Source organism: Saccopteryx leptura, chromosome 2, assembly GCF_036850995.1.
Source record: "Saccopteryx leptura isolate mSacLep1 chromosome 2, mSacLep1_pri_phased_curated, whole genome shotgun sequence".
NCBI classification, from domain to species: domain Eukaryota; kingdom Metazoa; phylum Chordata; class Mammalia; order Chiroptera; family Emballonuridae; genus Saccopteryx; species Saccopteryx leptura.
Genome location: NC_089504.1, coordinates 244,856,055 through 244,880,175, shown reverse-complemented (window position 1 = coordinate 244,880,175; position 24,121 = coordinate 244,856,055). Strand labels below are relative to the sequence as shown.

Genomic DNA, 24,121 nt, shown 5'->3' with positions numbered 1-24,121 from the left:
TGTAAGGATCATCTTCTAACTTCAGGAGATAAGTTCCTTTTGCGAGCTTTTAGAAGACATCTGATGATTTTGCTGAAATGTCTGAAGACTAGACTGGACTGGGCAGTATTCTAGGGGGTGTGTAGGGAGTAAGGAAATCAGATTTTAGATGTTGCTATACCAGCCTATAACCTCCACAAAGAGACACTGTGCACAAGCGTGCATTGCAAATGCTTAGCTAAACCTCAGAAGTATCTAGACTATAACACCAAGTAAAATTGATTTGGTAAGTAAAAATACGGAGAAAGTTACCCACATTTTCATATTCTGGAGCCACAATAATTATGTATTAGCTTAATGCCAGGAAAATACTTCTCTGGGTAAATGGGAACCATAGTAAAATCAAGTGTAATTTTTTGAGAAATGAATATTGGTGTTTTTAAGCTTTCTGTATTATCTGCTAATACAAAGTAAATGAAGTTTAAATCTAGAATTTTGAAAGTTTCAGTATATGCCCTGGGGGTTAGGGGTTATTTATTGACTTCTCAAGGTCACTGTTTTCAGGATTGTTTAAAACAAACTTCATGTATCTTGGTAACCCAGAGTTGATGAATAGCACAAGTACATAAATATCCTCAGATGACTTCTGTCCTGTTGCATACACTGGAGCAAATCATATTTTAAGGTTATGTGAGTGATAGAAAGGGCACAATCTTAACATAAAATAGAATTTGTTTTAGCTTCCAAAGAAATTGATTTTGTATGTCATGGAATAAAGAGTAAATATTTAGCAGTAGTGCCAGCAATTTCAGAATGTGTCCAATTTTTTAAAAAGATTAATTCTTTAAAAAAAAAAAAAAGATTAATTCTTTCACTATTTAAGGGAAGAAAAATTTTGTTTTTAATAGTCAGCTTTCAGTAATGAAAGTAACATTTGTGAAGTGGCATTTCCAAGCAGTTGAGGAAATGTAAAGACAAATTTGTAAAATAGAAAGATGATGGATTCCTGTAAGAACCTTTATTATTATTGTAATTCCACATAGTACTGGACAAAGTAAATTAACCTCTACAGAGTTGGGTAATTGGAGCTTTCTGGTTCTAAATGATGTTTGATTCACATTATGTGGCCATATGTGAATCTCTTTTGCTTTTAGAAAAAAAGAATTGCAGCATCCTTACTATACAGTCGGCCAACAATTGGTGTAGACCTGCCAAGCTCCCTAACACAAATATTGGAGAAATCAATTCTGTGTGTAGAGCAGAGGGATTAGCAAACTTTTGTTTTTGTTTTTTTAAATAAACATCAAGCCTTTAAAAATGTAAAAATCTCTCTTGGCTTGAAGGCTGTTTTTAAAACAACAGAATTAGGCCTTTAGGTTTGGCCAGCTGCTTAGAGCACTGTCTCTAACTTCCTGTGCTTGGGGATTTTGTTAGTGTTTTTTGATTCTGTAAGTCTGGAGTCGGGCCTGAGTAGTCTGCATTTCTACCAAGCTCCCTCATGGACTACATTTTGAGAAGCAAAGCTCTATAACAGTAGTTTTTAATTATTTCTAGATTACAGTTCCTTTGAGAATTAAATCTATAGATTCTCTCCAAAGACACACATTCAAAATCTTATATACAATTTTAGGGGTTTCATTTACCTTTCTCCCAGGATGATATTTATTTCGTTTTTTAAAATGAAGTATACCATATAATCCAGCAAACCCACTTCTGAACATATATCTGAAAGAAACAAAATCACTGTCCTGAAAAGATATGTTTCTTGTAGCACTATTTACAATAGGCAAGAAATGATAATATCTTGTCTGTCAGTGTATGAATGGGTAAAGAAAATGTGTGTGTATATACATGGTTTACAGTTGTGAATATACAAAATACATTTATTGCATTATTAATTATTGTATTTTTCATATAAACAACTTTTGCCCCACCTTGTGTATAATGGACTCTTATTCTACTGTAAAAAAGGCAAATCCTGCCATTTATAACAATGAGGGTATTATGCCAAGTAAAATAAGTAAGACAGAGAAAGACAACTACTACTTATTGTAGAGTCTATAAAAACCCCTAGACCCATAGGAACAGAGATCAGATTGGTGGTTGCCTCGAGCAGGGGTAGGTGAATTGGTAAAGGTGGTTAAAAGGTACAAAATTCCAATTATAAGTTTATTCTAGGGATGTAATGTACAGCACGGTGACTGTAGTTAACAGTACTGTATTGTATACTTGAAAGTTTCTGAGGTTTGAACTTGAACATTCTTATCACAAGGGGAAGAAATTATAACTGAGGCGATAGATATTAACTAGTTGCAGTAAGTCCTTGATGTCATTGATGAGTTCTTAGAAACTGCTACTTTAAGCAAAATGGTATATAGTAAAATCAGTTTTACCATAGTCTAATCGTTAGTTCCTGCAGCATATTTCTGGTTACAAAAACATCACCAAACTCCTAAATAAAGATGCAAAACATTTCTAATATGAAAACATTGAAGAAAATGTGAGCTGTGCATACATTTAAGAAAGATTAATAGCCTGACCAGGCGGTGGCGCCATGGATAGAGCATTGGACTGGGATGCGGAAGGACCCAGGTTCGAGACCCCGAGGTTGCTGGCTTGAGCGCGGGTTCATCTGGCTTGAGCAAAATAAAAAATGCTCACCAGCTTGGACCCAAGGTCGCTGGCTTGAGCAGGGGGTTACTAGGTCTGCTGAAGGCCCGCGGTCAGGGCACATATGAGAGAGCAATCGGTGAACAACTAAGGTGTTGCAAGGAAGGGCTGATGATTGATGCTTCTCATCTCTCTCTGTTCCTGTCTGTCCCTGTCTATCCCTCTCTCTGACTCTCTCTCTCTGTCCCTGTAAAGAAAAAAATTAAATTAAATTAAATTAAATTTAAAAAAGATTAATAAAAACAAGTAATCAGTTTCCAACCCACTTATTCTAGTTTCGGGTCATGGGGTGGCTGGGACCTATCCCGGCAGTTCAGGGTGCAAAGAGGGAGCCAGTATTAGACAGGAAGCCCTTCCATCACAGGGTGCACTCACACCCACACCCTCTGACTAGGACAGTTTAGATAGGCCTGTTCACCTAATGTGCACGTCTTTAGGATGTGAGTACCTGGAGAAAATCCCCACAAACAAGGGGAGACAACATGCAAACTCCACACAGACAGTGGCCCCAGCTAGGAATGTTTTTTTGTTGTTGTTCTTTTCCTTAATGTTACAATGAAACGATGTTGGGAGAAAAAAGGATGCTATTTGAGGACCAGCTGTAATCATCTTTGCAATATATATGTCTATCAAATCATTATGTTGTATACCTTAAACTTATACAGTGTTATGTGTTGATTTTATATCAACAAAACTATGGGAGCCTGACCTGTGGTGGCGCAGTAGATAAAGCGTTGACCTGGAAATGCTGAGGTTGCCGGTTCGAAACCCTGGGCTTACCTGGTCAAGGCACATATGGGAGTTGATGCTTCCAGCTCTTCTCCCCTTCTCTCTCTCTGTCTCTCCTCTCTACTCTCTATCCCTCTCTCTCTCTGTCTCCTTCTCCTCTCTAAAATGAATAAATAAAATAAAAATAAAAAAACTATGGGAAATGGCCTGACCTGTGGCTGCGCAGTGGATAAAGCATCAACCTGAAACACTGAGGTCACTGATTTGAAATCCTGAGCTTGCCTGGTCAAGGCACATATGGGAGTTGATGCTTCCTGCTTCTCCCCACTTCTCTGTCTCTCCTCCCCCCCTCTCTCGAATGAATGAATGAATGAATGAATGAATGAATGAATGAAAAATTTAAAAAATAAAACCATGGGAAATGAAGTACAGTTAAATAGTGTAATTAAGTAAAATATTGTCTGGTTAAGCAGTTTACATAGTGTTACTGGAACACTGTTAGAGTAAACTGTTTTTACCAGGTCCTAAAATGATACACATTGATCAGAGAAGCAAAAGCAAAGTTGTACAGCCAAATAAGGTAGTGAGTTAGGTTTGTTCTATTTTGCATTTCCCCCCATATGGATGTCGTTGTTTCACAATGAGAAGGATGGGAGAACAGGACTCAATTGGAGATGTAGATCTGAGCCATCTGTATCTATGTGATGGATCTCTTTTACAAACAGATGTAAATTCTTAATCTTAAGAATTTGTATATAAGCAGAAGAGCCTATAGTCTAAAACAGGTCAATGTGGGTACATTAGAAGCAGAGTTTTGAGATCTTCACTCAGCACTGTCAGGGTAGGTAAGATATTAAGAACCATGAGAAGTGAGGAACTCAGGAAGGTCTCCCTGACCATGTTCATGATGGACCAGTTGATCTTGAAGCTTGACCTAAATTTTATGCAGCTCACATTTCCTAATTTCCTATAATCTCCCCTCCCCACTCCCCGTGACTCAGTGATAGTCACAGTACCAGTTGATTGCCAACCTTTCCATCCCTGCTACTGTGATGAAGATTTTGGAAAAATTAGAAAGAACCACATGATGTATGTAGAAAACATATTTCCTAAGTGTTACACAAAACCGCCAGGATCACCAAATTTGACTATGTAAAAATGTAAAACAACTTTTATTTTGAAGATAATAAAATAATTTTGAAAAATAAAGTGTTTGGTGTTACCATTGCTCAGAAAAATAAAATATTGGAAAAATAGGGAAATGACAGGGATATAAATTTGGTGGAAGAATACATTTGTGGGAAAATTCTCCTGTGAATCTATCTTAGAAGTAATCTAAGTGCATAAAGATGTTCACCATACAACATTATAGTAGGAAAAATGAGAAACACCTAGATAGTCATGAAAATGGTGACTAATTTAGTCTGTAATATGGTAGTAAAAACACTGATCTTGAGCAAGCTTGTTTTCTTGCCTCATTTTCCTCTTGTGTAAACTGGGATTGGAGATAAATCTCTCTTCTGTCTCTAAAATTAATTTTAAAACTTTAAATACAAAATTATTTTTTCTTTTCCTTTTTTTTTCCTTAAGTGAGAAGCAGGGAGGCATAGAGACAGACTCCTGCATGTGCCCCAAAGGGGATCCATCCAACAAGCCCCCACCAGTGTTGCTCTGCCCATCTGAAGTGTTTCTCTGTTGCTTGGCAACTGAGCTATTTTAGTACCTGAGGCAAGGCCATGGAGCCATCTTCAGTGTCCAGGGCCAACTTGTTCCAACTGAGCCATGGCTGCAAGAGGAGAAGAGAGGGGGGGGAGAGGGTGGAGAAGTAAATGGTCACTTCTCTTGTGTGCCCTGACCAGGAATCAAACCTGGGACATCCACACGCTGGGCCAACACTCTACCACTGAGCCAACCGGCCAGGGCTAAATATAGAGTTTAAGCAGTGATCACTATTAAATCTCATTCAGCTCAACTGAGTGTGATCTCTTTGGCTCCTGATTTCTTTTCTTTTCTTCTCTTTTTTTTTTTTTTTTTGTATTTTTCTGAAGCTGGAAACGGGGAGAGACAGACAGACTCCCGCATGCGCCCGACCGGGATCCACCTGGCACGCCCACCAGGAGGCGATGCTCTGCCCACCAGGGGGCGATGCTCTGCCCCTCCGGGGCGTCGCTCTGCCACGACCAGAGCCACTCTAGCGCCTGGGGCAAAGCCCAAGGAGCCATCCCCAGCGCCCGGGCCATCTTTGCTCCAATGGAGCCCTGGCTGCGGGAGGGGAAGAGAGAGACAGAGAGGAAGGGGGGGGTGGAGAAGCAAATGGGCACCTCTCCTATGTGCCCTGGCCGGGAATCGAACCTGATTCCCCCGCACGCCAGGCTGATGCTCTACCGCTGAGCCAACCGGCCAGGGCCTCCTGATTTATTTTCATTGTTGTATCTTTGTGACATTCTTCAACTTGATAATATAAGTCTCTGTTGCTTATTTATTTAAAGAAATAATGTTTGTAAGTATATACATCATTCATTGACAAATATTTTATTGGCGACCACTGAGTGCTAGCCCAGTGCTAGGGGCTAGGAAATCAGTGGTGACTAAGTGACTCTGCCTTAATGAAGCTTTTGGTCTCATGGGGAAGACATATCAGCTCTCTGAGGATAGCTCTCCGAGGGCACATCATAAGGGATGCCAACCTAATCTTAAAATTCATGGAAAGCTTTACTATTTGGAAGAGAGCAGAAAACTGAAAGAACTGAGGAACTGAAGACCCTTGTGTTTGAAGCTTAGAGGAGAGGGCAGAGTGGTAGGCAGCAGCATTTGGGTCATGGAGAGTGTTATAAACCATGGTTAACTTGAGCCAGGCACGGTGGCACGTCCCTGTAGTCCCAGCTACTTGCTTGAGCTCAGGAGTTCTGGGCTGTAGTGCACTATTTTGATGGATGTCCACACTAAGTTTGGCATCAGTACGGTGATCTCCTGGGAGTGGGGGCCACCAGGTTACCTAAGGAGGGGTGAACCAGCCCAGTTTGGAAACGGAGCAGGTAAAGGTACTAAATTTTATCTCAAGTCTAGTAAGAAAAAGCTATTTTAAACAAGAGAATGATATCACATAGCATTTTTTAAAGATGTTGCATCATAGATAATACTCCGCCAACCCCCACAAAAAATACCAGATTAGGAGCAAACTTAATATACTATGGCAATTTGTAATGTTCCTTCACTGCCCACTGAGGCCTGGAAATAGTTTTAAGTAATGCTTCTCAAGCAAAGAATTTAATTTTTTCCGCCTTTACAAAATTTATGACTCAAATTGGAAACATAGTGAAAATGTTTGAGTCATAATTAAATTTTTAACTAATTTAGGTTAATTCTATTATGGCTTGCTTTTCCCGGAGGCCATTTAAACTAAAAAACAATGGTATTTAAAAGGTAATTTCTAATCTGATATATAGTTTTCTTTTAGAAAAGATTTGAATAGCTTTGGTTGAATTTGCTACAGTGAATTAGATTTTCCTACATAAAGCCAATTTATAAAAAGGCTTTTTATACTGATTTTAACCATTAGTATTTATTTTTGACACAGTTGTAGACAATGTATAAGTATCATGGCTTATAACACTCCTTCCTAAATTTTAAAATAAAGAAAGCTTGTGTTCAATTCTAAAATATGGTAAAGTAATAATGTCCTTTAACTTTTACTTGCATTCTTGGTAACCTAGCATAAAGTACTGTATAGATTGAAGTTTTGCCTAGAGTGGAAATCTCTATTGTGATAGCAGGTTAAAGATCTCCTTAGATTTAAGGAGCCAAGAGCTGAATTTGAAAAGTGTCAAATGTTGAACAAATGGAGAGTAGTTTATAACAGAATTTATTCTTTTATTACATTGCTAAACCCAAGAGACATTAGTTTCAGAGGAAAAGAATTGCAGAACATCTCCTTGGCAAGAGGAAGAATTTTCCACTACCACTTGCCCTGAGGGCATTGACAGGCCCCATCAGGGAAATAGCACTGGATGTCATCATCAGCACAGCACTACCTACTCCTCAGGCACAAAACTCTTTGTCTGAAATTCACAGATGCCTGCAGACAAAGGAAAATTATGTCTTAGTTTGAGGAGTATTTGTTGAATCTTGACTTCCATAGATCTTTTATACTGCTCATAAAAATTAGGGGATATTTCAAAATGAATATGAAGCAATAAAAAAAGCATTTTCTTTTTTTTTTAGTATATATATATATATTTTTTTTTCTTTATTAATTTTAATGGGATGACATTGATCAGTCAGAGTACATAGGTTTAGAGAAAACATCTCCAGGTTATTTTGACATTTGATTATGTTGCATATCACATCACCCAAAGTCAAATTGTCTTCCATCACCTTCTATCTGGTTTTTTATGTGCCTCTCCCTTCCTCTCACCCCTCGTAACCATCACACTCTTGTCCATGTCCCTGAGTCTCATTTTTATGTCCCACCTATGTATGGAATCATAAAGTTCTTGTTTTTTTCTGATTTACTTATTTCACTTAGTATAATGTTATCAAGGTCCATCCATGTTGTAAATGATCCAATGTCATCATTTCTTACAGCTGAGTAGTATTCCATAGTGTATATGTACCACATCTTTATCCAATCATCTATTGAGGGCTTTTTGGTTGTTTCCATGTCTTAGCCACTGTGAACAATGCTGCAGTGAACATGGGGCTGCATGTGTCTTTACTTACTAGTGTGTTTGAGTTTTGGGGTATATACCCAGAAGAGGGATTGCTGGGTCATATGGTAGTTCAATTTTTTTTTTTTTTTTTTTTTTTTTTTTTTACAGAGACAGAGAGTGAGTCAGAGAGAGGGACAGACACAGACAGGAACGGAGAGAGATGAGAAGCATCAATCATTAGTTTTTCATTGCGCGTTGCAACACCTTAGTTGTTCATTGATTGCTTTCTCATATATGCCTTGATCGCAGGCCTTCAGCAGACCGAGTAACCCCTTGCTGGAGCCAGCAACCTTGGGTTCAAGCTGGTGGGCTTTTGCTCAAACCAGATGAGCCCGCGCTCAAGCTGGAAACCTCGGGGTCTCGAACCTGGGTCCTCTGCATCCCAGTCTGATGCTCTATCCACTGCGCCACCGCCTGGTCAGGCGGTAGTTCTATTTTTAATTTTTTGAGGAACCACCATACTTTCTTCCATAATGGTTGTACTACTTTTACATTCTCACCAACAGTGGATGAGGGTTTCTTTTACTCCACAACCTTCCAACACTTATTATTACCTGTCTTGTTGATAATAGCTATTCTAACAGGTGTGAGGTGGTATCTCATTGTAGTTTTGATTTGCATTTCTCTAATAGCTAATGAAGATGAGCATCTTTATTATATGCGGCTTAAGTGTCTGTCGCCGATAGCTTATTGGTTGCTTGCGTAACTGTATAGCCAATGGGGTGAAGTTGCCACGGCTGAACGCAAATTGAGCGGATCAGGGGGAAGGTGAACATTTGTTTGCATTGGCAATCATCTGTTTTACATAAAAACTACGTCTTAATGTAATTTCTTTTAAGAATGCCTCCTAGAAAATACAGCACTGAAGAGGAGAGAAAAGGAGCTAAAGCTGCACAAAAACGGCTTTCTCGACAAAAAGAAACCATTGAGCAGAGAAAGACAAGGCTTGCTTCAGTCGCAGAGCAAATGCGTCTTTCTTGGCAAAATGAGACTGATGAGCATAGAGAAACAAGGCTTGCCTCAGATGCAAGACAAAAAAGCCTGTCTCGACAAAATGAGTCCCTTGAACAAAGGCAGGAGAGAAATGCAAAAAAACGACAGAGTAATGCTGACCGACACACAAAAAGGATTAAAACAGTTTCAAATGGAGAAACTTTAATTTTTGAGCATTCCTCTGGTGACATGAATATTAAATGTGAACACTGTCAGTCCTTAAACTTCAAGTTAGAAACTAATCGATTTGACCGTGGCAAGAAAGGATTTTCTCAATGTTGCAAGTACGGAAACATTGTAGTTCCACTAATTGAGAATCATCCACCACTCTTAAAAAGCAAAGGGGCGTCCTCGCCGCCTGCCCTGGCTAATTCAGTTTGAATTAGCAGACACCTTTGCACAAATCATTTTAATTACAATTTATAATATCTAGAACAGCGGTCATTTTGTATGACCGCCGGGCTTTCTAGTCTTTTCATATATCTGTTGGCCATTTGTATTTCTTCCTGGGAGAAGTGTCTGTTCATGTCCTCTTCCCATTTTTTTATCGGATTGTTTGCTTGTTGTTGAGTTTTATGAGTTCTTTGTATATTTTGGATATTAGGCCCTTATTTGTGCTGTTGTTTGAAAATATCAACTCCCATTTAGTTGGCTGTTTATTCTGTTGTCAGTTTCTCTTGCTGTGCAAAAACTTCTTAGTCTGATGTGGTCCCATTCATATTTCTTTGCCTTCACTTCTCTTGCCTTTGGAGTCAAATTCATAAGTGCTCTTTATAACCAAGGTCCATGAGTTTAGTACCTATGTTTTCTTCTATGTAATTTGTTTCAGGTATTATATTTAGGTCTTTGATCCATTTTGAATTAATTTTAGTACAAGGGGACAAACTGTAGTCGAGTTTCATTCTTTTGCGTGTGCCTTTCCAGTTTTCCCAAGAAAACAAGAACATCAGAAAAGCAAACAAGTCAAAGAACATTGTTGACTATGCAAATGAGATGCAAAACCAACTTCTATTTCATTGCTGAAAATGCACTATACAAAAGGCTACAAGTACTGGAGTATCTGCACATTCCTTGATCCCCTAGTTTTTGTGAGCAGTGTCCTTCCTTAGAGCCTGCTTCCTAATAGATTCAGACCTAAATTTACTCTACAAAAACCATGAAGCAGAATCGCACCGGAAGTTAAAGGAAATCTTTCATTAATTGAAGTTTGTTAGGCAAGACTCCTTTTATTTCTTAACTTTAGTTTCCTGTCTAAAACGAGGACATGTGTTGATCGAGATGATGTGTTGAGAGTCTTTCTAGCTAAGAGAATACTAGAATATGACAGGTTTTTAGGACCAGTTTGGATTTATGCTTCTTTAGTACCTTTCCACACAGAGATCAGTTCCTAGTGGAATGAGGAATGTAAATAGAACTAAGATGGTACATTTTCCAAGTGTGGGAGAATTTAGGTCTTCTTGTCTTAGAGCTGGAATACTTCCTTGGCACACAAAAAACAGCACATAGTGAAGGTGTTCTAAATGAGCCCTTTGTTAGCTCTATGACCCCAGTTATACTTGGCTTCATTTTCTTGTATTAATTTTTTAGTGTGCTTGGAAACTTTTTAAAATGTAGATTCTTGGACCTTACCACAAAGTGCATTGAGCTGTACTCCTGAAAAGCAAGGCCTGAGATTTTGTAGTTTATAAAAGGCCCCCAGATCATACTTTCTTTTAATTTTTATATATTTAATTGCCTCCCAATTAGAATGGCTGCTGTAGGGTGGAAAAGTTAAGAAGAACTTGAGGTCACTTTTTAAGGGCTTCCCAAGTCATCTGTTTCACTAGCATTTGAGTCATTCCTGAATATTTAGCCAACAGTTAAAAAGTAGCTGGGCCTGACCTGTGGTGGCGCAGTGGATAAAGCATTGACCTGGAAATGCTGAGGTCTCCGGTTCAAAACCCTGGGCTTGCCTGGTCAAGGCACATATGGGAGTTGATGCTTCCAGCTCCTCCCCCCTTCTCTCTTTCTGTCTCTCTCTCCTCTCTCTCCCTCTCTGTCTCTCTCTCCTCTCTAAAAATGAATAAATAAAATTAAAAAAAAAAAAAGTAGCTGGTTTCTGTATGCCAGTATAAATATAATTTTTAATGCTGCATGTATATAATACTGATTCTACCTTCAACTAATAGCCAATATTTTTACTACATTACCCAAAAAAGAAATTTAACCTTGGAAATACATTTTCCATTCACTTCAAAATCTCTGAGCTTTCACTGAACACAGCTAAATAAATGCTGTGATACTACTTTTGGGTTCTATTGTAGTTTATCCTTGTTTTGAATATTAGATTAGTGACAGGTATATGAGAGTATGAGCTAGGTAGGACTTATGTATGAAATTGTTTAAATAGAAAAAGAGATTAAGCTTTCAGTATAAAATGAAACAGTCTGCTTTTGGATTGCTGGTATATGTTGTTAGAGTGCAGAAGTACAATAGTGCTTATTGACTGTGTGTACCTCTGTGCCACCTTAGAGAGTAGAGAGAAGTTGTCTGCTCCTGTTGGATCATGGCACAAATTGCCACAGATATCAAAAGAACCTTTTCAGGGCAATTTTCCATTTAGGGATATTGAACTTACATTCTTTTCATGTTCAGGGTCACGCGGGATAGAATTAATTATGATGAAAAATAATACAACAAAGAAAGATTTTTTTATGTTGGTTTAAAATTTTTATCTTGATGGGGCATTTTAGCTGTTAAAAGTCACTAAAGTTAAAATATGGTTACTTAATTGTAGTATAAACAGTATATTACAATGGAAGGTTCTGGCTTGTTCAGTCTAAATATTTCTATTTGTTGCATAAGCATTTCCAGCAGCAGTTTTACCTTAACTTAATGTGTACCTGGGATCAAATTCAAGAGTGATTTTTCCTCTTGAGATGATATGTTGGTGGTCTCTGCGTCACTTTATGACCACGTTTCCTACTTAGGCTATAGGGTTGTTTTATGAACTAGAGTTCAAAAGGCAAACCATATTCTCCCTGAATTTAAAAGCTCTGAAATGCAGAAAAACCAGAACTAAACTGAAGGTTTAACAAATGGAATAAATCTACTTGTTGGACAGGGTAGCTATTTTGCCAGTGTGTATATTACCAGTGACAGGGTTATAATCCAGTGTGTAGGGTAAATCTGGAAAATGAAGGTTTGACTTAATACCAAATGCAATTCTAGGGGAGACTGTACTTACTTTTCTAAATTTTTTTTACTGTAAGATTTGCAGAATTCCAAAACTACCTTAGTTACTTTTCAGAAAGTCTGTTCAATTGTTTTGGTACTGATGTGCTCTCATTCATATTTTGAACACAGCGCAGGGCACTTTCATTCTTTTCTATCCTGTGTAATTCAAATCTTATATCTATCAGCAAAAGATTTTTCATTACCCTGAGGATAAGTTGATTATCTTACTCATTTTAACAGAAACTTACATATTTGTGCTGTATATAAGCTCTTTTCTTTAAAAATTGTGTTTTGCCCTGGCCAGTTGGCTCAGTGGTAGAGCGTCAGCCTGGCGTACAGGAGTCCCGGGTTCGATTCCCGGTCAGGGCACATAGGAGAAGCGCCCATCTGCTTCTCCACCCCTCCCCCTCTCCTTCCTCTCTGTCTCTCTCTTCTCCTCCCGCAGCCAGGGCTCCATTGGAGCAAAGTTGGCCCGGGCGCTGAGGATGGCTCTATGGCCTCTGCCTCAGGCACTAGAAGGGCTCTGGCTGCAACAGAGCGATGCCCCAGATGGGCAGAGCATCGCCCCCTGGTGGGCATGCTCGGTGGATCCCGGTTGGGCGCATGCGGGAGTCTGTCTGACTGCCTCCCCGTTTCCAACTTCAGAAAAAAAAAAAAAAAGGAAATTGGGAAATTGTGTTTTATTTTGAGACAAATTCATCTCTATGTAATATGATTATAAAAGTTGTTTATTTTAGCTGCCTTTTTTTCTCCCCAATTAGTTGGTGACAAAGTTCCTGCTGATATAAGGTTAACTTCCATCAAATCTACTACTCTAAGAGTCGACCAGTCAATTCTCACAGGTAAGTATTCTGTATTGGAAGGCCATTGAGTTTCTGAAGCTTCTCTCGATTCCATGCTAATTGAGTCAACTCTTGCCCTACTATCCCTTTATGATTTCCTATTCTAATTCTCTCTAAGACACTTTTTCTTTTTTTTTGACAGAGATAGAGGGACAGATAGGGACAAACAGGAAGGGAGAGAGATGAGAAGCATCAGTTCTTCGTTGCAGCTACTTACTTGTTCAATGATTGCGTTCTTATATGTGCCTTGACTGGGAGCTACAGTGGAGCAAGTGACCTTTGGGCTCAAGCCAGCGACTCCGCCTCAAGCTGATGAGCCTGCACTCAAGCCTGTGACCTCAGGGTTTCGAACCTGGGTCCTCCTCATCCCAGTTCGACACTCTATCCATTGCGCCACCGCCTGGTTGGGCTTTCTTTTTCTTTTTCAAGTGAGAGACAGAGGTACAGACAGGAAGGGAGAGAAATGAAAAGCATCAACTCATAGTTGCAGCACCTGAGTTAAGTTGAGAATAAATATAAAATCCAAAGGTTATCAAGATTTATCTGGTGATCAGTTTTGAAAAGCTGTGTTGATGTCATGAAGGTAGTGATTTAAGTAACCTGGGTTCTGTATTTTTTTTGTTTTTTTATGGATCGTTTTATCTATTAAAACTTCCATTAGCAGCAATAAGCTGGAAGCTGATTAAGCCATAAAATGTTAGGGAATTAGGTTATATGTATGAAATCTTCATAGTGTGCCTACCTACAGAAATAATTGCCAATGTTAGACTTTTCATAGTTTTTTAAATGTCATTTTTGTTGAATAATTATGCTGTAGTTTTTTTTTAGGTTAGATTGAGGAACCAGATTTTTTTTTCAAGTATCAATAGTAAAGTTTAATACCTGACATTTGAATTAACAATTGGAGCCATATTTTATATCACTCAGACTGACCCTGATTATGTATTTTATAAGTGCTAATAAGTCAAGTTGAAACCAAATTCAGTAAGACATTGTAAAATTTATAAGAAGTAACCTTTTTACCATGTGCTTTTTGTGGTGCAGCTGCTGATCACTGTTTTTCCATTTTGTTTTATTGATATAGAATGGTCTGGTTAATACATACAAATGAGCATCATTTCTCATCTTTGATATTGTTGAACAAAACAACAGACTTCCCAGAGGATGATCCTTATTGTTCTTATAATGCATCTATAGTTTGTCTAGTTCACTAAAAATAAATATACTTTCACCATTTTTTAAAAGTCTTGGAGTATGTGGCCCTGGCTGGATAGCTCGGTTGGTTAGAGCACTATTTTGAAGCGCAGAGGTTGCAGGTTCGATCCCCAGTCCGGGCACATACAGGAACAGATCAGTGTTCCTCTCTCTGTCTCTCTCTTCCTCTCTAAAAATTGATAAAATAAACATTAAAAATAGTATTGAAGTGTGTGTATGCATAAGCATACAACAAATATATATAACTGTATAGTCACAGTATTAGAGTATAAAGTGATACCTGAAAATAAACTAAATTTAAATAGTTACTCCAGAAAATAAAGATAATTGGCTGGGATTTTACTTCCCAATAAAATTCCTTTGTTTAGAAATTATATTAATTTTAATCCTGAATTGCTGTAAAAGTAGTTTCTATTACTAAATTGTACTAGTTTACCTCCTTTGAATGAATTGGGCCATTTATCTTGTCCTAAGAGGTTGCGGCGTGAGTGGGTGAGGACTCCCAGGTTCCAGGTGTAGACTGCACAGGTCTAACCTTCTCTCTCCTGCCTCTGAATCTGCTCAGGTGAATCTGTCTCTGTCATCAAACACACTGACCCTGTCCCTGACCCGCGGGCTGTCAACCAAGATAAGAAGAACATGCTCTTTTCTGTAAGTACTTTGTCATGTGTACTTTTGGAGGGGGGGCATTTTCAGAGTTTTTAAGTGTGTATATTTATTGCATACCTTCAGTGGTCAGACTTTAGAAAGTGTTGGCCGTTATTCTAGAGCAGGGGTCTCAAACTCGCGGGCCGCATGCGGCCCGCCAAACAATGTTATACTGATTTTTTTTTGTTTTCAACTGCAGTGAGAAAAGTGTTGCGTAACAGTTGCCTTTTGTAGACCAAGTGCGGCCTGCCGAACGGCTGTGATCTTGCTCTGCGGCCCACATGCTGAGTTGAGTTTGAGACCCCTGTCTAGAGGATCATCACAGTCTTTGTGGTCAAGCTTAGCTGCCAGAAAACATCAGAAATATATAATAGTAGAAAACTAGTTTTGTTTCATTTGGCAAGTTTTTGAGGATTAAAATAAGAAGATATGGTCAAACATCTTTTTTTTTTTTTTTTTTTTTTTCTTTTTCATTTTTCTGAAGCTGGAAACAGGGAGAGACAGTCAGACAGACTCCCGCATGCGCCCGACCGGGATCCACCCGGCACACCCACCAGGGGCGGTGCTCTGCCCCCCAGGGGGCGATGCTCTGCCCATCCTGGGCGTCGCCATATTGCGACCAGAGCCACTCTAGCGCCTGAGGCAGAGGCCACAGAGCCATGTCCAGCGCCCGGGCCATCTTTGCTCCAATGGAGCCTTGGCTGCGGGAGGGGAAGAGAGAGACAGAGAGGAAAGCGCGGCGGAGGGGTGGAGAAGCAAATGGGCGCTTCTCCTATGTGCCCTGGCCGGGAATCGAACCCGGGTCCTCCGCACGCTAGGCCGACGCTCTACCGCTGAACCAACCGGCCAGGGCCTGGTCAAACATCTTTAAACTCTTTATCTGTAAACATATTATAAAGTTAGATTTATTGGCCTCAGCCGGTTGGCTCAGTGGATAGAGTATTGGCCTGGCATGTAGACGTCTTGGGTTCAATGCCTGGTCAGGGCACACTTGATAAGAGACCACCTGCAGGTATGTGTTTAGAGCAAAACAAATATGGCAAACCATTAATAATTGGTGAGTCTGGCCTGACCAGGCAGTGGCTCAGAGAATAAAGTGTTGGACTAGGATACAGAGGGCTTGGGTTCGAAGCCCCAAAGTCACCAGCTTGAGAGCTGGCTCACCAGCTTGAGCGCAGATTGCTGGCTTGAGCGTGGGATCATAGACATGACCTCATGGTCACTGGCTTGAGCAAGGGGTCACTCACTTTGCTGTAGCCCCCCGGTCAAGGCACATAATGAGAAATGAATCAATTAACAAGCAAGTAGCTGCAACGAAGAATTGATGCTTCTCATCTCTTTTCCTTTCTGTCTGTGCCTATCTGTCCCTTTTTCTGTTTCTGTCACAAAGTAACAGTAATTGGTGAATCTGGGTAAAAAGTCAGATGGATGTTCATTGTACTATTTCAATTTTTCTGTTAAATTTTTTCAAAATAAAAAGTTGGGACATGGATAGATTTTGCTTGTTTGGAATTTAAAATATTTTTAGTCATAGGCTTTGTGGGTTAGTACAGGAGCCTAACCACCCTGCAGTAAGTAAAGTACTATCAAGTTACAATGAAAGTAATGAAGCCATATTATTCCAACATTAGGAATTATGGTGGGCTGTGGAGAGAACTCTCATCCTTGAGTTCATTGATTTTGGAATGCCAGTGCTTGAGTGGAGGTCCTCAGGGGAACCGCCTGTGGTGCTGGTTGTCCTTCTTATCTGTGATGAAAGTAGGGGGTTGAGTTAGAGCCAGAGGTGGTGAATGCTTAGGGTTGAGCACGCTATGGAGTTTGAGGGATTAGAGCCTTGCTCCAGCCCACAGCTAGTCTGTAAGCCAGGATCAGGGTTGTGAATAGAGACCAGGGGGTCAGTGTGGGCTGCTCTGGGGAAAGGAGGTATCGCATGAGATGAGCCCCAGGGAGAGACGTACCACACTGTCTGGGTGAGTTACTGTTCATTATCAAAGGGGGGTGGCTGGTTCTCTAGCAAGATCACACAGTCTGAGTTTATTAGTCAGTATTTAAGTTGGGGATAGTGTAAACTTGTAACCACTTTTCCTCTGTTTCTGTCCTAGGGTACAAACATTGCTGCTGGCAAAGCCATGGGAGTAGTGGTGGCAACTGGAGTTAACACTGAAATTGGCAAGATCCGGGATGAAATGGTGGCAACGGAACAGGAGCGAACACCCCTCCAGCAAAAACTAGATGAGTTTGGAGAGCAGCTCTCCAAAGTCATCTCCCTTATTTGCATCGCAGTCTGGATCATAAACATTGGGCACTTCAATGACCCAGTTCATGGGGGCTCATGGATCAGAGGTGCTATTTACTACTTTAAAATCGCAGTGGCCCTGGCAGTTGCTGCCATTCCTGAAGGTCTGCCTGCTGTCATCACCACCTGCCTGGCTCTTGGAACTCGCAGAATGGCAAAGAAAAATGCCATTGTTCGGAGCCTCCCTTCCGTGGAAACCCTTGGTTGTACTTCTGTTATCTGCTCAGACAAGACTGGTACACTTACAACGAACCAGATGTCAGCCTGCCGGGTAAGTGGGAGTAATTTAAGAAATTTTCTTGTTGGTTGTTGTTTATTTATCCTAAGAATATGTGCCCTCATGCCATCAAATACTTTGGTTTAGTCTTGCACAGAGAGCTCAGTTGGTGGGAGTGTCATCCCAGTGCGCTAAATAAGGTTGTGGGTCCAGTCCCCAGTCAGGGCACACACAGAAACAGATTGACCTCTCCCTTCTTCTCTCTCAAATCAATAAATTAAAAAAAAAAAAAGTGGTATCAAATTAGAAATCAAAGTTGTTGTTTTAATTTATTGATTTTAGAGAGAGAGAGAGAGAGAGAGACAGGAACATTGGTCTGTTCCTGTATGTGCCTGACCGAGGATTGAATCGGCAACCTCTGTGCTTCAGGACAATGCTCTAACCCAGTGATAGTCAACCTGGTCCCTACCGCCCACTAGTGGGCGTTCCAGCTTTCATGGTGGGCGGTAGCGGAGCAACCGAAGTATAAATAAAAAGATAGATTTAACTATAGTAAGTTGTTTTATAAAGATTTATTCTGCCAAACTTAGCAAAAATCTGACATAAAGTACTTGGTAAGTAATTATTATTATATGCTTTAACTTGCTGTAACTCTGCTTTATAAATTTTATAAAGTTACTTCCCTACTTTATAAATCACCATTACTGTGGAACCGGTAGGTGATAGAAAATTTTACTAACAGAGATACAGAAGTGGGTGGTAGGTATAAAAAGGTTGACTACCCCTGCTCTAACCAAACAAGCTATCTAGCCAGGGCTAATTTGATACCATTTTATGTGCTGGAAACAGATTGGGTTATATGAGTGCAAGGTAATTTTTAATACTTCAGAGGGATTATTTAGTTCCTAAAACTCTTTCATGAAATACATTGTATCTGTATGGCAGATGATATACTGCACTGAGGAAATAAATGTAGGCAGTCTGTCAATGTTAGGTGACTGTGCTCCCTCTGTTTCCCTGCTCCGCTGTCGCCAAGTATGTGTTTGGTAACAGACAAGCATCAAAAGAAGACCGTCCTGGCCTGACCTGTGGTGGCACAGTGGATAAAGCATCGACCTGGAAATGCTGAGGTCGCTGGTTTGAAACCCTGGGCTTGCCTGGTCAAGGCACATATGGGAGTTGATGCTTCCAGCTCCTCCCCCCTTCTCTCTTTCTCTTCTTCTCTCTCTCTCTCTCTCTCTCTCTCTCTCTCCCCCCCTCCTCTCTAAAATGAATAAATAAAATAAAAATTAAAAAAAAATAAAATAAAATAAAGACCATCCTGTAGAGTGGCTAGTTACCTACTGATCTACTTAAAGTCCTAATTGATATTTCCATAACTTACTGCGTAAGACATGTTTTCTTCTTGAAAAGTAAACAATTACCTTTAATTTAGTTGGTTTTGTGTGTTTCATCCTTCCTTAGGTTGTTAGACCATCATTTGGGGGTAAAATTGTTCAAACCTGCTCTTAGAAAAATAAGAACTAATGGAATACAATAATGACACAACTGAATTATGTTCTTTTATATAATTCAGTTCCCATAAGTTTTTGTTTTGCTATTTTGCAAGAGAGTCAGGAAGAGAGAGATGAAAAGCATCGACTGGTAGTTGTAGCACTTTAGTTTATTGATTGCTTCTCATATGTGCTTTGACAGGGGTGTGGGCTCAACTGAATCAGTGACTCCTTGCTCAAGATTCTTTCAGGCTCATTAGTTAATGAGGGAATCAGTAAGAGGGTCAAACTGGTTACAAAAGTATTTGAGGAAGTATTCAAGATTAGAATAGAATTGCTGTAGATTACAAAAACTGGTTATTAGCCTATGGGGCACTACAACTTCTAGGTTATCTTTATATGAGCCTTTAATAAATAGCATAGTGAAAGACTTTTTTCTTGAACACTAAATCTTTGAGTGGGCCTGTTAAGAAATGTTTTTGAGTGATGTTGAAAGGCCACGCGGTTATCCTCTTGGTCTTATCTCTAGGTTTTGGAAAATATGATTTTTAGCATTAGAAATTTTTTGTTTTAATGCAGTTAAACCCACTGAATCTTTACCTTGCCAAATTTAAATTCATGATGATCTTTAGAAACAAATAACCCGCAACTGTTTATGTAGTCCACATCCAGGTTTAGAATGAATGGGCAGCCTGGCCTTTGGTGGCAGAGATAGAGCATTGACCTGAAAATGCTGAGGTCGCCAGTTAGACACCCCAGGCTTGCCCAGTCAAGGCACATAAGACAAGCAAGCAATGAACATCTAAAGTAAAGCGACACCACCCCCTCTGAAAAAAAATCAATAAATAAAATCTTAAAAAAAAAAAAAGGCAGGTGTTTAAAACAGATTAGATGCTGATATTGCCAGTTCAAAACCCTGGGCTTGCCTGGTCAAGGGCACATATGGGAGTTGATGCTTCTTGCTCCTCCCCCTTTTTCTGTCCCTTTCTTTCTAAAATGAATAAATAAAATCTTTAAAAAAGAAACAAAAACAGGTCCTGGCCAGTTGGCTCAGTGGTAGAGCATCGGCCTGGCGTGCAGGAGTCCCAGGTTCAATTCCCGGCCAGGGCACACAGGAGAAGTGCCCATCTGCTTCTCCACCCTTCCCCCTCTCCTTCCTCTCTGTTTCTCTCTTCCCCTCCCACAGCCAAGGCTCCATTGGAGCAAAGTTGGCCCGGGCGCTGGGGATGGCTCTATGGCCTCTGCCTCAGGCGCTAGAATGGCTCTGGTTGCAACAGAGTGACGCCCCAGATGGGCAGAGCATCGTCCCCTGGTGGGCATGCCAGGTGGATCCCGGTCGGGCACATGTGGGAGTCTATCTGACTGCCTCCCCGTTTCCAGCTTCGGAAAAATACAAAAAAAAAACACAAAAAACAAAAAACCAGGTTGGGGTGTTCTGTCTCAAGTGTAAGCTTCCAGTTTGTTTTGGGTTTTTCCTAGTAGATACAGTTTGAACTAATTAACCCTTTGAGTAGTACAAACGTTCATGTATGTCCTCGTGCCTCCTGACCATCCATAGTATGATCATACAAAAATTTTTATTTTAAAAATGTGTAAGGCAACATTAAAAAAAAGCAAATGTACTTCTTGTTTCCATAAATTGGTTATCAAACATGATATATGGTTAATAAAAAGGTAATTGAAACTAGTTTCACTTTTTGAAAAAATAACACACTCCCGGGGGTCAAAGAGCATGAAAACTCACTACTCAAAGGGTTAAGTTCTTACTCAGGAAAGTAAGGGACAAATTGGCTATAAGCTAGTTGTCAGCTACAAGCTGATTATTTTGAGGAGAGAAACAGATTTTCATAGTACCTGTTTAGTATCCCCCAGCAAACTGTTTAGACAGCCTGAAAGCTCTTAATTCCCTCAGAACAGACCTTTATATCCTTCAAAAGTAAGCAGCATGTGCAATTGTGACCTTAAATTTTTTTTTAATTTCAAAGTTTTGGCAGCAAATCAGATTTCAAACTAAGAATAAAATAGAGTTCATAATATTTTTTCCTCTTTATATTTTTCCTTAAATGGTTTGATTTAAAATATTTTCTTCTATTAAAGAAACAACCTGCCTCTTTGTTCTATTCGACCTCGGCACAGAAAGCTGACACTGATCAGTATTCTATAGGCGGTTTCTTGCAGTGGATTGCATAACTGCCCTTGATTTAGGAATACTTTCATCATGCAGTTCCTAAGGAGTTTACTTGCTTACAATCTAAAATGCCAAAGGGCATTCAGATTTCATTAACATGCATTTGAATCCTTAGTGTCTTAGAATATTTTGCACTCTGGTATTAGACCCAAAGAGTTTCACTTTTTATAAACAGTATCATTAAAGAAATGGCATGATGTTTAATAATAATACTGCCAACTTGTTTTGCTATTGCTTAGTGCAATTAATTTGTTTTTCACATATGGTTTTATTTGAATCATGTGGGAATCCTGCTCAAGAGGTTAGAGGCTCTGAGAAGCTGTGACATATCTGATGGTCACATGACTTTTTTTTTTTTGAGAGAGAGAGAGAGAAGAGAGGAAGGGAGAGAGAAGGGAGGCATCAACTCATAGTTACAGCACTTTAGATGTTCATTGATTGCTTCTCATATGTGCCTTGACTGGGGGGCTCCAGCTGAGCTAGTGACCCCCTGCCCAAGCCAGCAACCTTGGAGTTTCTCCTTTTTTCTTTCTTCTTTTCCAAGTGAGAGGAGGGGAGATAGACTCCCACATGCACCCTGACTGGGATCAACCTGGCAACCCCTGTCTGGGGCTAATGCACTGCCTATCTGGGGCCATACTCTCAACGGAGCTATTTTTACTGCTGAGGTGGAGGCTCTGCAGAGCCATCCTCAACACCCAGGGCTGATGCACTCAAACCAGTTGAGCCATGGCTGTGGGAGGGAGAGAGAGAGAGAGAGAGAGAGAGAGAGAGGGAGGAGGGGAAGGCAGGGAAGCAGATGGTCACTTATCCTGCATGCCCTGACCAGGAATCAAACCCAGGACATCCCCACACCAGGCCAATGCTCTACTACTGAACTAACTGGCCAAGGCTGACGTTGGGGTTTCGACCTGGGTCCCCAGCAACTCTGGTCAGCGCCCTATCCACTGCGCCACCACCTGGTCAGGCAGGTACACAACTTTTACTACAAGGATTTCTTATAGGAAATACTGGTAGTTAAACATGATCCTCTCTCTTCTACTCAATAATTGACTAATCTTGAGCATGTCCTTCAATCAGTCTGGTCTTTTGTTTACTCCTTTGTAAAATGTCAAACATCTTTGGCAAGGCCCTTCTGACAAGCTTTCTTTTTTAGGTATTTATCTGTTAGAAAAATTATAGGAGTGATCTTGCTGTATGTGACCTTGGAAATGTATCTTTTTCTCATTTGACACACTGATACAGATGTTTGATTGAGCAAGAGCCTTTTATCAGGAGTCATCACAGTTTTAACCAATTATATATTTTGATTTTAAAAAACATTTTGCATATCTTACTCATGGCTTTAGTTGAGTTCCAAGATTTATTTAGTTCTTAGTATACTTTTAAAATGAAGATTTTGAAATTTAAAAAAAATACGTCTATATAAAAAGCAAATCTTATGAGGCAAAAGAAGTTATTTTATTTTATTTTATTTTATTTTATTTTTTGTATTTTTCCGAAGCTGGAAACGGGGAGGCAGTCAGACTCCCCCGCATGTGCCCGGCCGGGATCCATCCGGCACGCCCACCAGGGGGCGATGCTCTGCCCATCCGAGGTGTCGCTCTGTCATGACCAGAGCCACTCTAGCGCCTGGGGCAGAGGCCAAGGAGCCATCCCCAGTGCCCCTGGCCATCTTTTGCTCCAATGGAGCCTTGGCTGCGGGAGGGAAGAGAGAGACAGAGAGGAAGGAGAGGGGGAGGGGTGGAGAAGCAGATGGGCACCTCTTCTGTGTGCCCTGACCAGGAATCGAACCCTGGACTTCCGCATGCCAGGCCGACGCTCTACCACTGAGCCAACCGGCCAGGGCCAAAAGAAGTTATTTTAAAATAAAAATGAACCCTGGCCAGGCCGACGCTGTACCACTGAGCCAACCAGCCAGGGACAAAAGAAGTTATTTTAAAATAAAAATGAACCCTGGCCGGATAAATGGCCTCAGGGGGCCACAGTTTGGGGACCCCTGCCTTAGTTTATTGATTGCTTTCTCATATGTACTTTGACCGTGGGCCTTCAGCAGACTGAGTAACCCCTTGCTCGAGCCAGCAACCTTGGGTCCAAGCTAGTGAGCTTTGCTCAAACCAGATGAGCCCGCACTCAAGCTGGCGACCTCGGGGTCTCAAACCTGGGTCCTCCGCCTCCCAGTCCAATGCTCTATCCATTGCGCCACCTCCTGGTCAGGCTTTTGTTTAATTTTTTTGTTTTGTTTTTTTTGTTTTATTTTGTGGCAGAGACAGAGTCAGAGAGAGGGACAGACAGGAAGGGAGAGAAATGAGAAGCATCAGTTCCTCGTTGCAGCACCTTAGTTGTTCATTGATTGCTTTCTCATATGTGCCTTGACTGGAGGGCTACAGCAGACTGAGTGACTCCTTGCTCGAGCCAGCAACCTTGGTCTCAAGCTGGCAACCTCAGGGTCTCAAACCTGGGTCCTCCACATCCCAGTCCAATGCTCTATCCACTGCGCCACTACTTGGTCAGGCTGTTTATTAAAAACGTCTTAGTTTCAGTTTTCAATGAAAATACAAATATTAGTCATCCAAACTGGGCTTCTGAATTATAATTAGAAATCAAATTTTAAAAAAAACACCTCATCTTTGCTCTGGCCGGAGAGCTCAGTTGGTTGGAGTGTTGTGCAGGGTTGCTGGTTCAATTTCTGGTTGGGGCACATACAGAAGCAGGCCAGTGTCCCTATTTCTCTTTCTCTCTCTCTTCCTTTCTCTCTAAAATCAATAAATAAAAATTATTTAAAAGAAAAACCTCATCTTTTAACCTGACCAGGAGAGCATCAGCCTGGGACGCTGAGGGAGCCAGGTTCAAAATGTCGAGGTTGCTGGCTTGAGCTACGGTCTCATCAGCTTGAGTGTGGGATCATAGGCATGACCCCGTGGTC

At 40.5% G+C, this 24,121-nt stretch overlaps 1 protein-coding gene across 2 annotated transcripts in view; it reads left to right on the top strand.

Annotated features, from left to right (window-relative positions):
- ATP2A2 (ATPase sarcoplasmic/endoplasmic reticulum Ca2+ transporting 2) overlaps positions 1-24,121 on the top strand; it is a 65,753-nt gene that overhangs the window by 26,080 nt on the left and 15,552 nt on the right. For both annotated transcript variants that reach the window (XR_010749374.1, XM_066370943.1), the window contains exons 6-8: positions 13,058-13,138; positions 14,919-15,004; positions 17,104-17,568. Coding sequence is in view for 1 of the 2 variants with exons in the window: in XM_066370943.1 (XP_066227040.1) it covers positions 13,058-13,138; positions 14,919-15,004; positions 17,104-17,568 (632 nt within the window). In the remaining variant the exon portion in view is untranslated. The remainder of the gene's footprint in view (positions 1-13,057; positions 13,139-14,918; positions 15,005-17,103; positions 17,569-24,121) is intronic.